Consider the following 18,158-nt stretch of genomic DNA (forward strand, 5'->3'; position numbering starts at 1 on the left):
TATATCTGAGGCTTCTGCAGAGCGCTGCAGTCTTTACTACATTGCTTGTGAACTCGAAAATGCTTCAAGAAGTCCAAGTTTTAGGAACGTCCAGATTTACATGTTGGGATGAGTGGAAAGGAAAATACAATTTAAGTTATTATATATATATATAAGAGAGAGAGAGAGAGAGAGAGAGAGAGAGAGAGGAGGAGGAGAATTCTATACATCTGAGAAGGAAGAGAGATCTCTGATTTTTGCCAGGAGTTAAAAGGGATATATTTGAATGCTTCTTTCGTTCTTTCAATATGACGGACCGATGTCACTCCTCCCGTAATGGCTCTGGTCTCTATGGTGCTGCGTCTGTGTCTGCCACTGCTGCTGCTGGGGTTGCTGTTCGGGGTAGTGCTGAGGATGCACAGCAAATGACAACTCGAATGGCTGCGCCGGAACCAGCGGGAGCTCACAGGGCGACCCCGCCGGCATTGCAGACACCATGGTGCCAGAATCGATCTTATTATAGCCCTGACCGCTGTCCAGAAACTCGGAATTGAATCTGGCCAGTTCTTGCTGCTGCTCGAAGCTCCTCAGCATGTCTTGCTCTCTCGCTGCAGCCAAAGCAGCCATGGCCATTTGTTGCGCCTCCACTATCCGCGGCGGCTGCGGCTGCTGCTGCTGCGCCTGTTCAGGTATCAAGATCTGCGGGTAGTGCGATGTGCCGGGTGCGGCAACACCAAGCCCCGCAATGGTCCCCATTCCCAGGACGCCGTAGGTCGCTGTGGACGAAGGATAGAACCCTTGGCGGTGGTGGTGGCCGTGTTGGTCCTGATGCTGGTGGTGGGGAGGGGGGAGGAAGGGATCGAAGGCAGCAGGGTCGATGTAGGTGGCAAGCTCTTTCTCGACGTTGTAGAGTTCATTCTGGATTCGCTCGAGCCTCTGTTGGAGAAGGCAGATGTAGCCCGCACAGCCATAAACGGGCTCGCGGAGCCGCGCCTCCGCTTCATAGACCAGCGTATTGACGGCATCCTGTCGTTGCGCGGGGTTCAGGTCACCGAGCATGCGCGCCAATTTGCTTGCCCCAAACATGCGGTGCACATACACGAAGTTCGTCACCTGATCCGGCGGAAAGTATGGTGCAAACAAGCAATTCGGCGTGCACTTTCGCCGCAGGAACTTGCAGGCCCCGCACGGCGCGTTCGATGACATCCACTCCTCTCCTTGTCCTTCTTAAAAGAGGAAAGAGCCTGATCGGAGAAAAGAAACTAGTTCACAAATCTTGAAGGTCGAAATGCCTGTCAGCCTCTTCCGGTCATTAATTGCTACTAATAATTGCACCAAAACAAGAACAAGGCACTCTAATAATAGAATTAGGGTTTCAGGAAAGACAACTTCAGGGCGTTTCAGAAGACAGAGATCTGACAGACTACCTTTCCGGCTTTCATGACCTGCTCTAAATCGGAACAAAGCATAACATGTCTCCTCCGCCTCCTCCTCCACCACCTCTTCGAGTGGAAGCACGTCGCAGTCCGAAAGGCTCGACGATAAGGGGAGAAATAGGAAAGAGAAAAAGGACGAGATCTTCCCGAACAAAGCTTTTAGATCCCCTCCGGTCTCCCTCGACTTGTCTTCTACAGAGTAGGAAAGAAGACGGTGATCGGAGATATCAGTAGATCTGATATACCATATATGACTCTTCCATTGAACAGCCAAACAAGAGACGCACAAGAGCTAAGCCTCAGAAGGCAAAAAAGGGAGAAAGAGAGTGAAGAAGACGAAGAAGAAACTAAAAGCTCGTCGCCTTTATTTGCCCGCTTCGATAGGAAGGATGTGAGGAGGAGGGAGGAGGTTCAGATCCCAAAAGAAGCCTACAAGAAGATGATGGAGTTTCAAGACAAGGAAGAAATGACAGTAATAATTACCAAGAAAAAGACTTCCTACGTTTGTTTATTTCTTGTAATTCTTTGTTTGTTTTCCATCGTCGGTACGTCGGCATCATCGTGGTATTAGTTTATGCAAGATTGGTGTTATTTATGAGAAAGATATATGATGGTAAGATTAATGGAGTGTTAAATTGTGGATGCCAAAATGATTCGTGTTCACTGCGGGAAAGGGAAAGAAAAGAAGACTGCACAAGAGGCGATGTGAATGCAATGAATGTTGCACCCTGTGCGTACGTGTACGGCAGTCCTATCTGTTTGCTGGTTGCCATGGACGTGTGTTCTTCGCTTTATATATATATATATATATATATATATATATTTATTTATTTTATTTATTTATTTATATATTTATAATTTAGATATTTTATTTTATTTTTATTTATTCAAATAAAACTATTATATTATTTTTATTTTATTAATATTTTTATTTCAAGAAAATTAGTATAAATCCATCTAATTGTTCTTTAACATTTGAGCATCTAAATATATGAACAACCCATAGCAAAAAAATTGAACTTCGAAAAGTCAACTCTTGATATATGATAGATACTCTATTTTTGAGGTAAAATCAAAAAATAAGATATCACATATGAGGAGGAGTCCAAATCATTTGAAATCTTCATAAAATATTTACATTATACCCATATGGACATGTACAAGATATTTTCTAATTTAGATATTTTATTTTTTTGTTTTTCTAATTTATTCAACATATTAAGAGTTTACCCTTTTTTTTATTTTCTCCATATTTTTTCAACATTTACTTATTAAAAAAATTGTTTGATATTTTTTTCTATTTTTTAAAATCTACACAATCTATGGTTTTTTTAATTTTTATTATAATTTTACATTTCTATCAAAATTTGATGTATTTATATAATATTTTTGATGTTTAAGCTTCTAAACATTTTCTAAAGTTATGGCAAAAATTTAGTCTAAAAAAGTTAACTCTTGGTATCTGATACCATAATTTTAGTTTGATCTGAAATTAAAGTATCGATCTCAAGGAATAATCCAAATATTTTAAAATTTAAATAACTGTCAATTGTAACCAAATGAACCTCTATAACACTTTTCCAATTAAAAAAATAATATTATTTATTTATTTATTTATTGACATTTGAGCTTGTAATATGTCCTAAGGTTATAGTAAATATTTGGTCCAAATAAGTTAATTATTGGTATTCGATATCTTAATTTTGGTTTGATCTCAAAATCAGTATATTAACCTTATTAAAGATAACTTTAAATTACTACCAGATGAATCTCTATAACAACTATTCTAATTTAGAGAATTGTCTTGATATTTTTGTGATTTATTCAGAATATATATAGTTCCCATTTTTTTATTTTTATAATTTTCTTATTTTTATCAAAATATGATGCATTTATCTAATAATTTTTTACATTTAAACTTTTAAATATGTTCTAAAGTTATGGTAAAATTTTGGTCAAAAAAGTGGTATCCAATAACTTGATTTTGGTCTGATTTTAAAATTAGATTATTAATCTCATTCAAATGCTTTAAAATTAGGAGGAAAGCTTTTAATTCCAATCAAATGGACTTCTATAACAAAACTTGAATTTATAGAATATTTTCTATATATTTCAGATATATTCAGTATATGGCCAGTCTGTGGTTTTTTTTTTCTTCATTTTTTTTTTCATTTCAACCAAACCACCATTGGATTTATGCAATATCTTGATATTTTTAGTAGAATATTTTTTAAAGTATTTTTAAGGATTATTCACCTTCTTAATAGTTTGCTTTTCTTATTCTCCTTATTTTTTTTTCTCATTTCTACTAAAATGTAAGAGTTTTCTTGCAATGTTTTTTTTATGGTAAAATTGATTTTAGCAGTTTCTAGATTCATTGCTCAGACGATTTAAACAACAATCAACTTTTGAAACATTATTTTTGAGCAAGAAATGTTAGATTTTATGATCATTTATAATTGAATAAGATATATATAATATAACTAATCCTTTATAATTAGATAAATTAAAATTCTTTAGAAGATGTTGGGAGAAACTATCATAATTATTTATTCTAGACCTTCCGCTCTTCGTATTTAATATAATATATTACAGATTTTATACTTTCAATAAACTCATTTTCTCATGTATAAATAACTATTAATTGATAAAAAACCAAAAAAAATAATTTACTTATACGACGTTTGTGTTCTTCAAGATTCAATGCTCAAACTAACAAAAAAGACAGAGTTAAACCGTACAATATACATCGAGCTCTGAGCCTCAAAAACTGTGTATGTTTTCTCATCCATACTAAATCAATTGTGAGTCGGTCTAACATTGAAACCTTATTTTGAGTGAAAATAAAAATAGTGCCTTAATTATTTCAGAATTTTCGAAACTTGGGATGCTCTGTCAAAAAAAAACCCAAAATTATATATTTTTTTTCTGAGAATTTGTTCATATAGATTTGTGATTTCTTAGGCTAATTTGTAGTTTTTTTTTTTACTTCTTTTATAAAAGTAATCCTACCTTTTCCTGTTATGCTCAAAGTTACTTTTTTTTTTTTTAGATTTTTACTGGGCTTTACTCAAAGACACCTCTAATTTATTTTTAATTAGGAGTATTCTTTTTTATTACTTTAATAAAGATATTCTTATGCCTTCTATTAGTCATCATCGATTGTCGTCTCCATCTTATTAGGAGTAGTATATTATGTTTCCTCATCTTATTGATTCGTTTTTTTTTATTATTCTTCTGTCTTGTCCTCTCTCTCTCTTCATTCGTTAATCGTTTTTAGTCTCATATATAATAGATTATTTAAAAAAATAAATAAATAACTAATTATATATATTTTTATATTCAAAGCATTTTCATTGGTCCAAAAATCAAGTTATTCTAACTTCTACAATAAAGTCTTCATCACAAATTTTAATGATAAGGTAGGAAATGCAGTTATATGATAAATTATAACGTGCCAAATATAATTATTAGTGATAAGGGAAGATGAAGCTATAGTTCCACATAAACATATTGTGTGAATATATATTTATATTTACAACCCAAAGAAAGTATTCCATAAACGCATATTTTTTACTTGTTGAGTAATCCTTTTAATCCACCTGATCATGCTCATAATTCTAATTCCATGACATTAAATCACACTCACACACACATGATGTTGAACTAATTTGACTTTATTTTGACAGTCCTCCTTTAACATAATGATCCTTATGCTTCAACTAATTTATAATATGGTTCCAAGTGCATGTACCATAACATATAACTCAATATTAATATATACATGTATAATTTATTTTTTTATATATAGACATATGTATGAAGGTTTTCATTTATTTTCTGAGTTGATTGATAGGTCATTGAGGTGTATGGTTGCACCACAAAATATATGTCTACGAGCATTCTAATACTTAACATGTATATACGCTATAAGTGAGTACAAGGGACGTGTCAAGAAATGGAGCTTAATGATTTCACACAATTGATACACTTGGAAAAACTAACGTAGTAGAATAATTTAATTCCTTTTATGTATCAAAATGGGTTCATCGTCAAAATATCAACTTGTTACAAAAAAAAAATGAATACTAACTAGAGCAGCGTAAATAGTAGAATAATGATCTAATCATAAAGTGAGACATCGAATTTTTTATATAAAAAACTCAAAAAAAATCACAAGACCGTAATCCACTTCAAATTTTCAATAATGATAATAGATTTATAATAAATCTTCTTCAAAATAACTAGAGAACCGTAATAACATTAAGAACACAGAACTCATATCATCATCCTAGATTTCATGAAAAAAAAATTTTACATCTTATCAAGTGAGTATAATAAAAAAATATATTATAGAAGATAAATTGTAGATCGATACCGTTAGGATTATAGAGCTTATTGCAAAGATTCTTTACATAAAATTTGGGTGAAAACCAACGAAGTTTAACCATTTGATCACTAGCAAAAGCCTCAAAACCAAACTTTATCTCTCCTCTTCTCCTTATTTTCTTTATTTTTTTAATAAATTAAATTTAGTATCAATCAATCCAAGTATGGTTAGACCCAACATAAACAAATCATGAGTTTGATATGAAATAGGATGATATTGTATGATTAACCATGGCTGGAAATTTGATGGGGATGAGGGGATCAATCTGGGCTCATAAAAGAAGTGGCCCTTCACCAAGCAATTTGGATCATTTTTTGGACCTCACTTTCTCTTGGTCAGCAACAGCAGCCAAGGATATAGTTTGATTGGCAGCCAGTCATCTTCTCCTCCACCTTATCCTCTTCTCGTCTCCTTTCCTTTCTCATACAAAACTCTCCCCTCTCCCCTCCACCACTGCAACTCTTCCATCACTGAACCCACAGCACAACACAGGTGATGACCACTTCCTTTACCATTGTGCCTGCGGCAGCATCCTATCAGCACTAACCTGTGCGTGACTTTGTTTTGTATACAGAGTGTGGGTTCTCACACCAACCAATGGCAGCAATCTCTGCAGCAGCAGCAGCAGCAGTCCCTGCAGCGGCGGCCGTGTCATGCTCCAGCCTCAACTCCTCGATGAGGAGGAAGCACAGTGTGAAATACATGCAAGGCATGAACAGCTTCGGAGGGCTCAAAGCCAACAACAACGTGTCGTCCCTGGGCCTCCCGGCATGCACCGCCGCCTCCTTCGCCAAGGTTCTGAGCTCTCTGAGGGCGCCACCCAAGGGGAAGACGAAGAGCAAGGGTGGAGCGTTGTCCTCCACCTGCAACGCAGCGGAGGAGATCTTCCGGATCGCCGCGATCATGAACGGCCTGGTGCTGGTCGGCGTCGCGGTCGGGTTCGTGCTTCTGCGGGTGGAGGCGTGGGTGGAGGAATCAGAGTCGTAGGCAAGTAGTGGTTGCTTGTAAGTTCCTTCTTCGTCAGGTGGCGGAACTCTGCCATTTCTGGTATTGGCTGATATGAACTCGATTCAAGATGGTAATTTGGCTAATCTATATTGCCGGCAATTTCTTGATTCCAAGTCCTCTAAGAGAGACTAGCAACAGTGCATTGATTCTATAAATTTCCTGTCAAGATAAAGAGTTCATTATCTGAAGAATCACGAACATGCAGGACTGCTTGCTTCAGATAGTGTTATTGTCCTTAAAAGAGAAATTAGATTCCTTTAAGAAATGGTGAAAACCAATCCTCTGCTCATCAGAGCACAAAAGGAAACTCAAACTTGGTTGGTCACTTCTTTGCACGAAACTATCGATCAACTTCATGCACGAAACCTCTACGCCTTACCTATTGGTCAATTCATATAGGACAATTCCACATCCTCTGTCCATCGTGGAACCCCAAGAACACGAGTACACAACAAATATGCTGTCACAAAATCGCCAAATAGACATCAACAAACATGTATAAGCAATCATGCATCCAAAATTACGGATCACGATCACAAGGAGGTTCATCTGGCTACGATCTGCTTTCAGCCACTTTACAGGATTTCTTGTAGGAAGCGAGCAAAATAAGGAGTATAGATAATGTCATTGTTATCTCAGGCATCTAAAATTATGAATCAGGATAGGATTAAGAAGTTAGGCCAAGAAAGAGAAAAGAAAGCAGTGATCATAAAAAGAAGATGGAGCAGTGATCTCACAGTTCTTGAGACACTGTGCAACTCAGTGGCCACTGGCTTTCGGCTGTGTTGCATCGCCAGCTGCTAAGCTCACCTTTGTTTGTGGAAGACAGAATGCATGTCTTTGATTGATATTGTCCTCTTAGCAACCTTCTTGCCATCAGCTTCAGCATTTGGGCAAGAAACCAACCTACTTGACTACGCAATCAATGGTGAAAGCATATGCTATGGATATCACTGACATATAAGCATCAAACTCTTCGTATTAACTTTGAAGACATAGGTGTGTGCTGATCATTTCCTTTGTGGGAGATCATTAAATCTACTTATTACTCTTTGAAAGTAATCAAAATATTTCATCAAAAATCGTTTATCAAGAAAACATTGCTTCTACAACAAAATTAATGATGGCATGCTATATACTTCAATCAATAACTTTGAGGAATATGTAAGTAATTTTCTGTACTAATATGGATAGATGGGGGATAGATATAAAGGCACGATATGGCCTTTGTGCTTCTTTGCTTTATGAGCGACCTCTTTCCACCACCTTCTTCTTCGCTTCCAACGTTTTGTACTTTTGCGTCAGTGTTTGTTCTCGATCTACATTGATCATGGGAGATCAAAAGGGAGCTCGTGCAAGTCTTCTGCGCTCCTCCAAGCTCCTCGACCTCCTACGTACTAACCCTTCCGTTGACGAGCCCCGTCCCGCCACCGGCGAAGGCGCCGCCCGCTTCTTGACGAGCACCGGGACCTTCCCTCGCAATATCTCCCCATGTCACCCGGCGACTGGCTCCTCCCCACTCCCAAATTCCCCCTGGGTGCAACAGCTCCCTCCTGATCTCCCCACCGCCGCCGCCATCACCACCGGCCTCGTGGGCTCCCTCGTCTGCCAAGAAGGCCACGTATACTCCCTCGCCGCCGCTGGCGATCTTTTGTACGCCGGATCCGACAGCCGGAACATCCGTGTCTGGAAGGGCTGGCAAGAGTTCTCCAGCTTCAGGTCCAGCAGCGGCCTCGTCAAGGCCATCGTCATCGCCGGGAACAGAGTATTCACCGGCCACCAGGACGGTAAGATCCGGGTGTGGCGTACCTCTTCCAAGGACTCCTCCGTCAATAAGCGGGTCGGCACTCTCCCCACTCTCGCGGACTTCCTCATGAGCTCCATCAAACCCTCCAACTACGTCGAGGCGAGGCGGCACAGGACCGCCGTGTGGCTCCGCCATTTCGACGCCGTCTCGTGCCTCAGCCTGGAGGAAGATTCCGGGATACTCTACTCCGGCTCTTGGGACAAGACCGTCAAGGTGTGGCGGATGTCAGACTCCAAGTGCCTCGAGTCGTTCAACGCGCACGACGACGCCGTCAACGCAGTGGCCGCCGGGTTCGACGGCCTGGTGTTCACGGGGTCAGCGGACGGGACGGTGAAGGCGTGGCGACGGGAGGTGGCAGCGGGGGGCAAGGTCGGAGGCGCCTTCGCCACCAGGCACGTGGCGGTGCAGACACTGCTGCGACAAGACAGCGCCGTGACCGCGGTGGTGACGACCGCATGGTTCGTGTACTGCGGATCGTCCGATGGGGTGGTGAACCACTGGCAGCGGGAAGGAAGAGGAGGATCGCTGGCCAGCGGCGGGGCGCTGCGGGGGCACAGGATGTCGGTTCTCTGCCTCGCGGCCGCCGGGAGCATTGTGGCGAGCGGATCGGCGGACAAAACGGTGCGCGTGTGGCGGAGAGACGAAAGCAGCGGGGCGCACGGTGCCGTCGCCGTCCTCTCCGGTCACGCAGGGCCAATCAAGTGCCTGGCAGTGGAAGCGGAAGCCGAGGAGCAGGGGCAGGAAGACAGGGCGGCCGGCCGGCGGTACGTGGTATACAGCGGGAGCCTGGACAAGTCTATCAAGATATGGCGGGTGGCGGAGCGGAGGTGGTCCCCCGAGGCGGCGCGTGGAGCTCCACGGCACGTGCGGGCGAGCGCCGGCTATCCATCACGGCGGTCGCCCTCGCACGCGTGTGCTGGCCGCAGCCCCTGATACCGGTGGCCACGTGTACTGCTACTCGGCACAACATCCACATACTAATTACAGGAGAAAGAAGACGTTTCCCGGTCGTTCCACCCAATACTCACTCTCCTCCAGCCTGGCCCTATCACAGACCTCCATAACTGGGCCCCATCAGAAAGGTTATGGAACAGTGTCAGCAACCTGCCCGACAGTTGGAAAGATCGTTGGAGTCTGGGTCCCACTAGAATCCGTAACGGAGGCGGTTAAGTCCAAGCATGGAAGGAAAAGAGACATAAGAGGGTGTGGAAAGATGGGATGGCAGATAAACATAGTTTTCCATGAGACTTTGTATGGTGGGTTTCTTTTTGTATAGTATTATTGTGGTTTGAGAACTGAGTTTGATCTTTCACAAGTTTGGAAGGACTAAACCAGCCTGTGAGAGCGGATGATTGAGAACAAGTTTACCTGCACAAGAAATGCCACATCAAGCACAACAGATATTAGGCATGAGCAGTTGGAAAGCAGAGTTGAAGAATGAGAGACAGTGTTCATCCACACAACTTGGGAAGGTAGGTAGGTGGGGAAAGTTTGTTTGCAGGGCAGGGCTCCAATTGATATTTAGGTGGGCATGACACCTGTAAGTAGACGATAGTGAGATACAAATTGTGAGAATACATAAAGAAAACTTGATGGATAACTCTAATTAAGAAGAGAAAGCCCAATCATGGGCCCTTGGTATCTGCATATAATGCATTTGTGAGATTCTATGAGAAATATTAACTTTTAGCCAAATATATATACTGCAAATAATTTACTTGCAAGTAATAAAATGATAGTGAACAGCTTGATGCAAAGTAAACTTGATGGTAGCTCACTTATGAGCAACCAAATAGTACCTTAGTGAAGTAATCAACTGAAACATTGTGATAACCTATTTTGTCCAATGATCTTTGGAAACAAAAAGGATTATCCAAGTGAAGGACCAAAGATTTACATAATTCCAATTTCATGATGGGTCTGTCAACCACATTTTGAGATAAAATAAACTGGTCTACATCCAATTGTAAAAGCAATTTAAAAAAAAAAATTCTTTGATTTCCCTTTTTGGATAGGATAAACCACCCTGATAATCCATGGAAGCTTAAATTTTACATAGTTAACATGGACGGATGGCAGCAAGAGAATCCAACTTGTCATACACAGTCAAAAGAGAAAAAGACCAACAAGCTGTGAATGATAATGTATTCCCAAATAATTAGGGCATAATGGAAATTCGCTACATCACATGGTCCATCGAAAACAAAAGCCAGATGCATTTCCCAGCTCAAGTAAGGAGAAGCCTATCTCAAAGAGAGTTTGGGTTCCGACCAAAGTTAGAGAATAGGCAAACCGAAAAGAAACATCTGAGTGTGCTGGGATTATATTAAAAAACCTGCACTGGAAAAGATAACAGTCAAATATATGGAACAAACCAGTATAATCAGTTCGAACAACCTTTAGAGTGCAGTTGCGACTGACACAGTCATCTTTTCGCTTTTTTTTCCCCACCAAGTCCATTTACAACACAACACCAACTTGATTTAGATGTGTGGATTTCAAAAGAAGTTTCCAGTGGAACTTCCCCTTGGGGATGTTTTGACTGTCAAAATTATCATCGGTGAAAAGAACAAAGCAGAAAATACTCAAGCATCCAGGAAAAAAAAGAATAGTTTCCGTATATATCAACCAAGATATACTTTTGCAGTTAGCAGAAGGATGAATGAAACAAAGTTTAGATATGAAAAATTTTAAAAATAAGTGTCAAAACCAGATGAAAGATGACATGTTAGACTTGTAAAGGTTAAGAATAAATATCTCCCGACAGCAGCCAGGGAAGAAGTGTGATATCTATTCTTAAGTCCAAATAATGCTAAACCTCAAGGATCTATTTCGATCAAATTTATCTGCTTTATAAAAACAAATCCTTTTTGTTACAAGGAATTAGCCTTCAATCCAAAATATAAAAAAATTTACTGTTAAAGCTAGTCAACTATTTTTTCTAAAAAAATTGACAGTAGACCACATGAAGCTGAAAGCAAGAATATGTAAAATACTTACAAGAAATAAGTTCAAGTAGCAGATAGTTGATCAAAATGCTAATACTTCAACGCTTCGAATATTGAGGAGCTTTTCGAGCCTTCTTCAGACCAACTTTCTTCCTTTCAACAACTCTCGAGTCTCTAGTCAAAAGACCTTCTTTCTTCAAAGGAGACCTGTGGTTCTGACTGACTTTAAGCAAAGCACGTGCGATACCCAGAGAAATTGCCTGGGCCTGACCCGAGAGTCCTCCCCCCTGAGCTTTGACAAAGACATCATAGCTGCTCTCAAAACCTAAGGTTAATAATGGAGTTTTGATGTATTGCAGCCACAAAGGATTCCCCTGTAAATATTCCTGTACATTTCATTCCAGTTATTAGTAAAGTTGTTAAAAAGCTTCTGCAGCTATAAGAATGTTCAACACTGACGAGTACTCACAGAAAATAAGAACTATAATATACTGAATGTGAAACTTAAATAACAATAGTGCTAGTTTAGAGAGCACATTAAGTCATAGACAGTAAAAACCTTAACATTAAGTTCCAATGGCATCACTTGATTCATTGCATCTTAATGTTAAAGTGCGTCAAAAAGGACAAATTAATGCAAGAGGCTTAACCTAGTGTGCAATCAGTGAGGATCAGATACGTGCAACCTTGTACCTTCACACAAAGAGACTGTTTTTGTCTCAATTCTTGAACCACAGTTACACATGACGTGGAACTTTCCAAGTCGTGGTAATCTGGTACATGCAAGATATATCTGCAGACATAGGGCACACTGACTGATCCAAAAATACAAGAGGGATATGGTTAACTAGTTATTTTTGACATGACATGGTTGGATTGTCTAGGTTGTTTACTATACTTTACTAGACTTGGCAACACTGTCATTGCTAAATTATTAGCTACCAATTTGATTGGGTCAAAAACAACAAGGACAGAAGACCAAAAGATCAGTGATATTTTTAATAGTTTGGTTCTTTAGTTGTTTTCAACTTCTTTGGTATGGATCCTATAGTAAGATTATTTAATATGGATTTCTTTAATGTGCTTATTTGGGTTATTTTTGCAAAGCCAAATAACATTTATGATGTTGGATCTCTAATTTCAATGATTCAAATAGCATAACCCAACCTTTCAAGACACAAATGTATCACAGGCATGTGAAACATGGAATATGCTCGCAGCAGTAGATCGTACTATGCCCTAACAATCATGTGCAAAGGAAGATGGTTGTAGCATGACACAAGATGACATAGGGTTGATCGCATTAACCACTGTTGATGGTCGATCAACTGCGAGAGGGGCACTCCAAATAGCCTGAGATGGATCTTGCTCGACTACTCAACTTTAGGTTGTTTGACGCACAATCATCATGGTGATCACTGACATGGAGCAAGTGGTCAGGAATAGGCCCCTCCTAGTGCAAAATATTGTGGTCAAATTTGACCATTATTCATGCTGCAAGTAAAAAAGCCAATTGGGCCTTATTCTACGAGTCTCAGGTATTGATGCAAGTTTCATGAATGATGTGGCCACTTGCAAAAGGAAGGTTAGAAGGGACGGCGGAGTATCCATCAACAGGATCCTGTCCAATGATCAAATCATATAGTAATTTTCCGAAAAAGATCCTAGCTGAAGAAAGCGAAATCCATTGCATTTAAAACAAGTGCCTAAGAAGACAATCCATGTTCGAACTGAACCAACCTACATATCTATAGTGTTTGACAATTTGTTATCATGAGCAGTGAATAGGCACCACAAGTACCGCTGAGATTACATCTCTAATAGTAGGATATATGCATATCATCATATGCATGTTGAGAGCTTACTACATGTTTGGATACAATTGTTACCTAACAATACCAAACTCATACTATGTCTGTGGAATTTTCTTCTAGGCGTTTATTGCAATCCCTAGGCATAAACTTTAAAAACATCAGCAATCCTTCCAAGGCAGAACTAGTATCAAACTGGCACTGATGTTTTGAAACATTGATTGGGACAAACCCTTCAATATTTTCCTCCTTCCTCACATCACCAACATTAGCATATGAACTTAGCAACCATATGAACTTAGCAACCAAATGAAAGACTAACTAGATGGATTCATTCATTTTAAAAAAGTTTCTGCTGATAAAAAGGAGGCATGGGCTGTACACTGTCATTTGCCATGCACTACCCTAAGATGCTATCATGGTTGCGATATAAAACACCATTGATTGTCACATCATAAGGTGGTTGTTATGTAGAACATGATTATCTTGGGCTAGCAGAAACATAACTAGCAAGATTATATAAGGTGGTTGTTATGCCAGCTTTTCTCACTGAGAAATGTTTTCTGGAACCACAAGAGAAACCCAAAAAGGATACCCAGATAATCCTAACTGTCGATTCCGTTAATCTAATGACTGTAAATGAATTGCATCACTCCTCCTAGATCACTGACACATTTTGCATGACTCGTTTGTCTGAGTTTCTCGTGTGCATTTAAAGCACTACTCTTTTCTCATTTCTGTGCAGAGTTGGCATGAGTTATGCTTGAGATTCTAGTAACTCCTCTATATTTGATGAACACAAAGAGGCACTAATTGTGTTTCAAGATAAACGACAACAACAACTGAAATAACACGTGTAAATCAGTTTGCCAGCATCAACAAATTTGCCTGAGACAGGAAAAAGGAGTATCTTAGTTCCATTCAGTCTAGTTAGGAGGCAGAAATAAAATTTAATATCAACCCTATCTCCGTTTTCACTTCTAGCTTAATGAAATTTCACAATGGGGAGCAATGACTCAAGACTCAAATCCCGATCCGATACAACTAATATCCCCAAAATCAAAGCTAGCATACTGCCAAAATCGTTACTTGTTTGCAGTATTAGCATAAAGAATCAATTTTTTATTTATCTTTTTTTTTAATAGCAATTTTGTATTTCGAATAAGGATGAAAGCGCCTAATTCTACGAGTATATCACAGACCTTAGGCGAAAGAGAGCAAAAGTTCCAAACCTTAGCATCACGGTAATTGATGACAAACTTCCCGGTTCCCTCTTGGAGAACGACGCGAGCTATGGCACACTTCCTCCGGCCGGTCCCGATGAGCCTCTGGGCGGCGAACCCGCCAGGGAGCCGGGACTTCACGTACTTCTCGAGGCTCACCCCCTCGAAGTCCTCGGCGGAGACAGCCGCACCGCCGGATACGGCAGCGATGGGGAAGGAGGCGGTGGAGGAGGCGATCGCGGTGGGAGAGTTCCACCGAAGGGGCGAGGCGGTCCGACGACGTCGTATCCAAGGAGAGTATAAGGTCTTATTACTAGAGGAGACGTGGGAAGAGAAGGATAGAGAGGAGAAGGCGACGGTGAGGGAGGAGAGCGAGGTAGTCGCCATTAGCACTCGCTATTCCTCTTCACCATTTCTAGGGATAAGAGTGTGGATAGGCTTTAAGCCGGGAGAAGAAGCTGGTGGATAACGGCTGATATCTTCACCGTCGATTTCGGGGTTATGGTGAAACATTCTATATACCGTTATATAAGATGCAACGGACATCTTGAATCGTTATATTTAGTTGCTTGGAACTCATATATATATATATATATATATATAATTTTGATATCTAGATTTTCATTTCTGATTTCTAGGATGTATTTATATGCAGGCATCCGTGTAATCTCTTTAACATGCATCTTTCAAATAAATTTGATAAAGGATAAATTTTCTAAAAAAATTTATAATTTGATTATTTCTTAAATAATATATTTATTTTATTTTATATGTAAAATATCATCAAATTCAAAAGCTATTCAAACTATCTCTCCTCCTCATCTTTTCGCCTTTCTTTTTCTTCCCTTCTCTCCTCCCCTCTTCTTCCTTTCTGAACAATGAATGATGGGTTATGATAAACAATGAAAGATGGGCGATAGAGGAGAAACAATAGTTATAATATTTTTTAAATTAAAGTATAATTCAAGAAAGAAACTTACTATTTACAACCTCTCTTTTATTATTGGCGATCTATAAAAAAATATTATTTTTATTATTTATAGTCTTTATATTATCTATTTTATTTTTTTTTCTTCCTCACAATATCTTACTTCACTCTCGTTATCGATAATGATTTGCTTATTGCTATCATCGCACGTTGTTACCCTATCATTTGTCCTCAACATTATTCATTATTGCTGTCGGACTATCTAACCCTGTTGCCCCCTTTGATGTCATCTTCTAAGGAAGAAAAAGATGAGGGAGATGAGAAATATTAGAAGACGAAGAAGAAGAGGAGGAGGAGGATGAAAAAAAAATTTATTTACATCATTTGTTAAGGGATAATTTATAAATATTAAAACAAATTAAGATAAAATTATAAATAGTAAAAATAAAGGTGCAAATAGTAATCTTCTTACAGGCATTGTTTGAAAAATACCTAAAATATAAGTTTTTTTTTTAAATCATCCTCCATACAATCAATTCAAATATAAATATATTTGATATGATTTAAGATATAATATTTTCTTTTTCACTCTCACGAATTAATTTAAACATCAGAGTAATCATGTTGAATACATCCCAACACTAATTTTGCATGTGACTTCTTATGACATAAGAGACTTTGTTTTAAGGTATCATCTTACAAACAAACATCTACCTCTTAAAGATTCAGTTCTCTAAATGTCATGATCTTGAGAAAGTGGATCAATTTTGTGACATAGATGGACAATCAATTTTGACACTAATAAGTTTCATTATTAAATAAGTATGAACTAAAATATACACATTTATCTTTGTAACTTACTGTTTATTTTTAGCCTTCCTTTCCTTTCTCTACCACTTGGCTGCACTAAGTTTCTTAAACCTTTTTCTCTTTTCCCTCTTCTTCTTTCGTCTCTCTTCCACCTTTCTTCCTCCTTGTCAATCCGCTGCTCAATTTTGCAAGACCAAGAAGTCATGCGATCAACAATACATACCAATATCACGCTTTATGCCTGGTTGGCGACTTCTGGCAAATCCATCGTACATAGCAAGCATAATTGAGCCCTTCACAAGCTTCCAACTCAACCTTATCTTCCACCTCTGTATCTCCAATAAGAAAGAAAGAGGAAACGCCCCAAAACTAGAAACTCGGTGCCCTGTAAAGTTGCCTTGTCGCCATACTACCCACGGGTGAAGTTGACAAAACAAGTGAACAGTGACATATCTTCAACTTGTTGAATGGGAAGGGGACTGAGCCAGACCAAGTCTGAAACAAGAACTTCGCCTTCAATTCCTCCCACACCGTTCGTCTTTCCAGGCCAGTAGTGCCACTAAGGTACGCTAACTTGTGAGTCTTTTTTGTTAGCTTCTCTATCTGTGTGATTGGCTAAAACAATAATAATAGCAGCGAAATCTTTACCTTCCATATAAACATTCTGAAGGAAGAGGAAGGTCGCAATTCATCGAACAGGTGGTGGGTTGCAGGACTCTGGAGGACTTCCGGATGTAAGCTCTGGTCGGTCCTCCATGCATACAAATGGCAAGGAAGCCTTCAGCTTTAAGTTTTTTGAGTTGTGATGGGATTTATTTGTTCCAATAATGATTTGACATAGTGATTTAGTATCGAAGAGATCAAGTCGAAAATCTCGGCTCACCTCTATTTTCATATAGATCAATCATATATTATAAACTTGACTCATTTTAAGTATTGAAGTAAATGTTCGAGTCTTTCTTTCAATCTAAAATAATATATATATATATATATATTTATTTATTTCTCATGAAACAATAGGACAGTTGATCAAAAGTGCAATGTAACTATTTATAATTATCTATATGTTATATTTTATATTACTCCATTTCTGTATTATTTTATTTGCTTTACATAGAACCTAATACTAGTACATTTTTTTTATATGTACTTTAATTATAAAATTGATTTTTGATCATCTTAAAAGCTCATTTTATTTATTTTTTAGGGGGAGATTGGTTTCTACTTCCCTCAAATAAGGGATTTGAATTCCAGGAAACAAGCATTGGAATCTCACTCCCCCACCACACACCACACACCACCACCAACAATTTGATTATTCTGATTCCCTTTCCAATGATCAAATCTCATGAATTAAAAACCAAAAGTGGGCATTTTGATTGATGTTCATATTTTTTAAGTTCAAACATTCCATCAGTCTTAGTCCAATACAAGCTAATGATGCAAACCAGTGGAAAGAGCAAATTATATGGGGACAGTGCAGTGAGTCCAAACACACAAGAGAACAAGTTTACCATCGTTATTCCTTAACACAAAATCCATCCTTTTCTCTAGAATCCAACCATGCAATCCAAATATATATGTCCTAAATCTTTCCCCAAGACATCTTCATCTCTCTCTCTCTCTATCTCTCTGTGTCTCTCCATGTGCACCATGCACATCCCAATAGCTTCCACTAATTAACTAAACACACCCACCAACATTATTGAGTGAATGAATCCAACGTTCTTTGCTCCTTCCTGCTGCAGGAATTGCAGTGTGTGGCCCCAGAAATGAACATGCTTTGTTGTTTTGTGTGGAGCACCGTAAAGTATTCGA

The 18,158-nt window shown here is 38.9% G+C and overlaps 4 protein-coding genes across 6 annotated transcripts; 2 read left to right on the top strand and 2 right to left on the bottom strand.

Annotated features, from left to right (window-relative positions):
• Nucleotides 1-282: 282 nt before the first annotated feature.
• Nucleotides 283-1,185, bottom strand: LOC103976222 (LOB domain-containing protein 36-like). The gene has a single exon (XM_009391433.2). The coding sequence runs from the start codon at nucleotides 1,183-1,185 to the stop codon at nucleotides 283-285; it is 903 nt and encodes a 300-aa protein (XP_009389708.2).
• Nucleotides 1,186-6,139: 4,954 nt separating this feature from the next.
• On the top strand, nucleotides 6,140-6,920 carry LOC135631769 (cytochrome b6-f complex subunit 7, chloroplastic-like). The gene is made up of 2 exons (XM_065139645.1): nucleotides 6,140-6,297; nucleotides 6,380-6,920. The coding sequence occupies exon 2, from the start codon at nucleotides 6,403-6,405 to the stop codon at nucleotides 6,790-6,792; it is 390 nt and encodes a 129-aa protein (XP_064995717.1). The 5' UTR covers nucleotides 6,140-6,297; nucleotides 6,380-6,402; the 3' UTR covers nucleotides 6,793-6,920.
• Nucleotides 6,921-8,029: 1,109 nt separating this feature from the next.
• LOC135631768 (protein JINGUBANG-like) lies at nucleotides 8,030-9,919 on the top strand. Its single transcript, XM_065139644.1, has one exon. The coding sequence runs from the start codon at nucleotides 8,144-8,146 to the stop codon at nucleotides 9,551-9,553; it is 1,410 nt and encodes a 469-aa protein (XP_064995716.1). The 5' UTR covers nucleotides 8,030-8,143; the 3' UTR covers nucleotides 9,554-9,919.
• An 81-nt stretch (nucleotides 9,920-10,000) lies between these two features.
• On the bottom strand, nucleotides 10,001-15,025 carry LOC103975310 (small ribosomal subunit protein uS9c). 3 transcript variants are annotated; one of them, XM_009390242.3, is made up of 3 exons: nucleotides 14,612-15,025; nucleotides 11,621-11,954; nucleotides 10,001-10,158 (listed from the first exon to the last, which is right to left on the bottom strand). In XM_009390242.3, exons 1-2 carry the CDS (start codon nucleotides 14,987-14,989, stop codon nucleotides 11,667-11,669), a joined length of 666 nt encoding a protein of 221 aa, XP_009388517.2. In that variant the 5' UTR covers nucleotides 14,990-15,025; the 3' UTR covers nucleotides 10,001-10,158; nucleotides 11,621-11,666. The 3 variants fall into 3 exon arrangements, with proteins under 3 accessions (XP_009388517.2, XP_009388514.2, XP_009388515.2); XM_009390239.3 differs by lacking the exon at nucleotides 10,001-10,158 and adding an exon at nucleotides 10,749-10,955; XM_009390240.3 differs by lacking the exon at nucleotides 10,001-10,158 and adding an exon at nucleotides 10,749-10,960.
• Nucleotides 15,026-18,158: the final 3,133 nt, after the last annotated feature.

Source organism: Musa acuminata, chromosome BXJ3-2 (genome assembly GCF_036884655.1).
Source record: "Musa acuminata AAA Group cultivar baxijiao chromosome BXJ3-2, Cavendish_Baxijiao_AAA, whole genome shotgun sequence".
In the NCBI taxonomy this organism is placed as follows: Eukaryota; Viridiplantae; Streptophyta; class Magnoliopsida; order Zingiberales; family Musaceae; genus Musa; species Musa acuminata.

Coding starts and splice junctions, on each gene's coding strand:
- LOC103976222 (XM_009391433.2), bottom strand. CDS start 1,185: ATGTCATCGAACGCGCCGTGCGGGGCCTGCAAGTTCCTGCGGCGAAAG.
- LOC135631769 (XM_065139645.1), top strand. CDS start 6,403: ATGGCAGCAATCTCTGCAGCAGCAGCAGCAGCAGTCCCTGCAGCGGCG.
- LOC135631768 (XM_065139644.1), top strand. CDS start 8,144: ATGGGAGATCAAAAGGGAGCTCGTGCAAGTCTTCTGCGCTCCTCCAAG.
- LOC103975310 (XM_009390242.3), bottom strand. CDS start 14,989: ATGGCGACTACCTCGCTCTCCTCCCTCACCGTCGCCTTCTCCTCTCTA. Junction 11,955..14,611: donor TCAATTACCGTGATGCTAAG/GTTTGGAACTTT, acceptor TGAAATGTACAG/GAATATTTACAGGGGAATCC.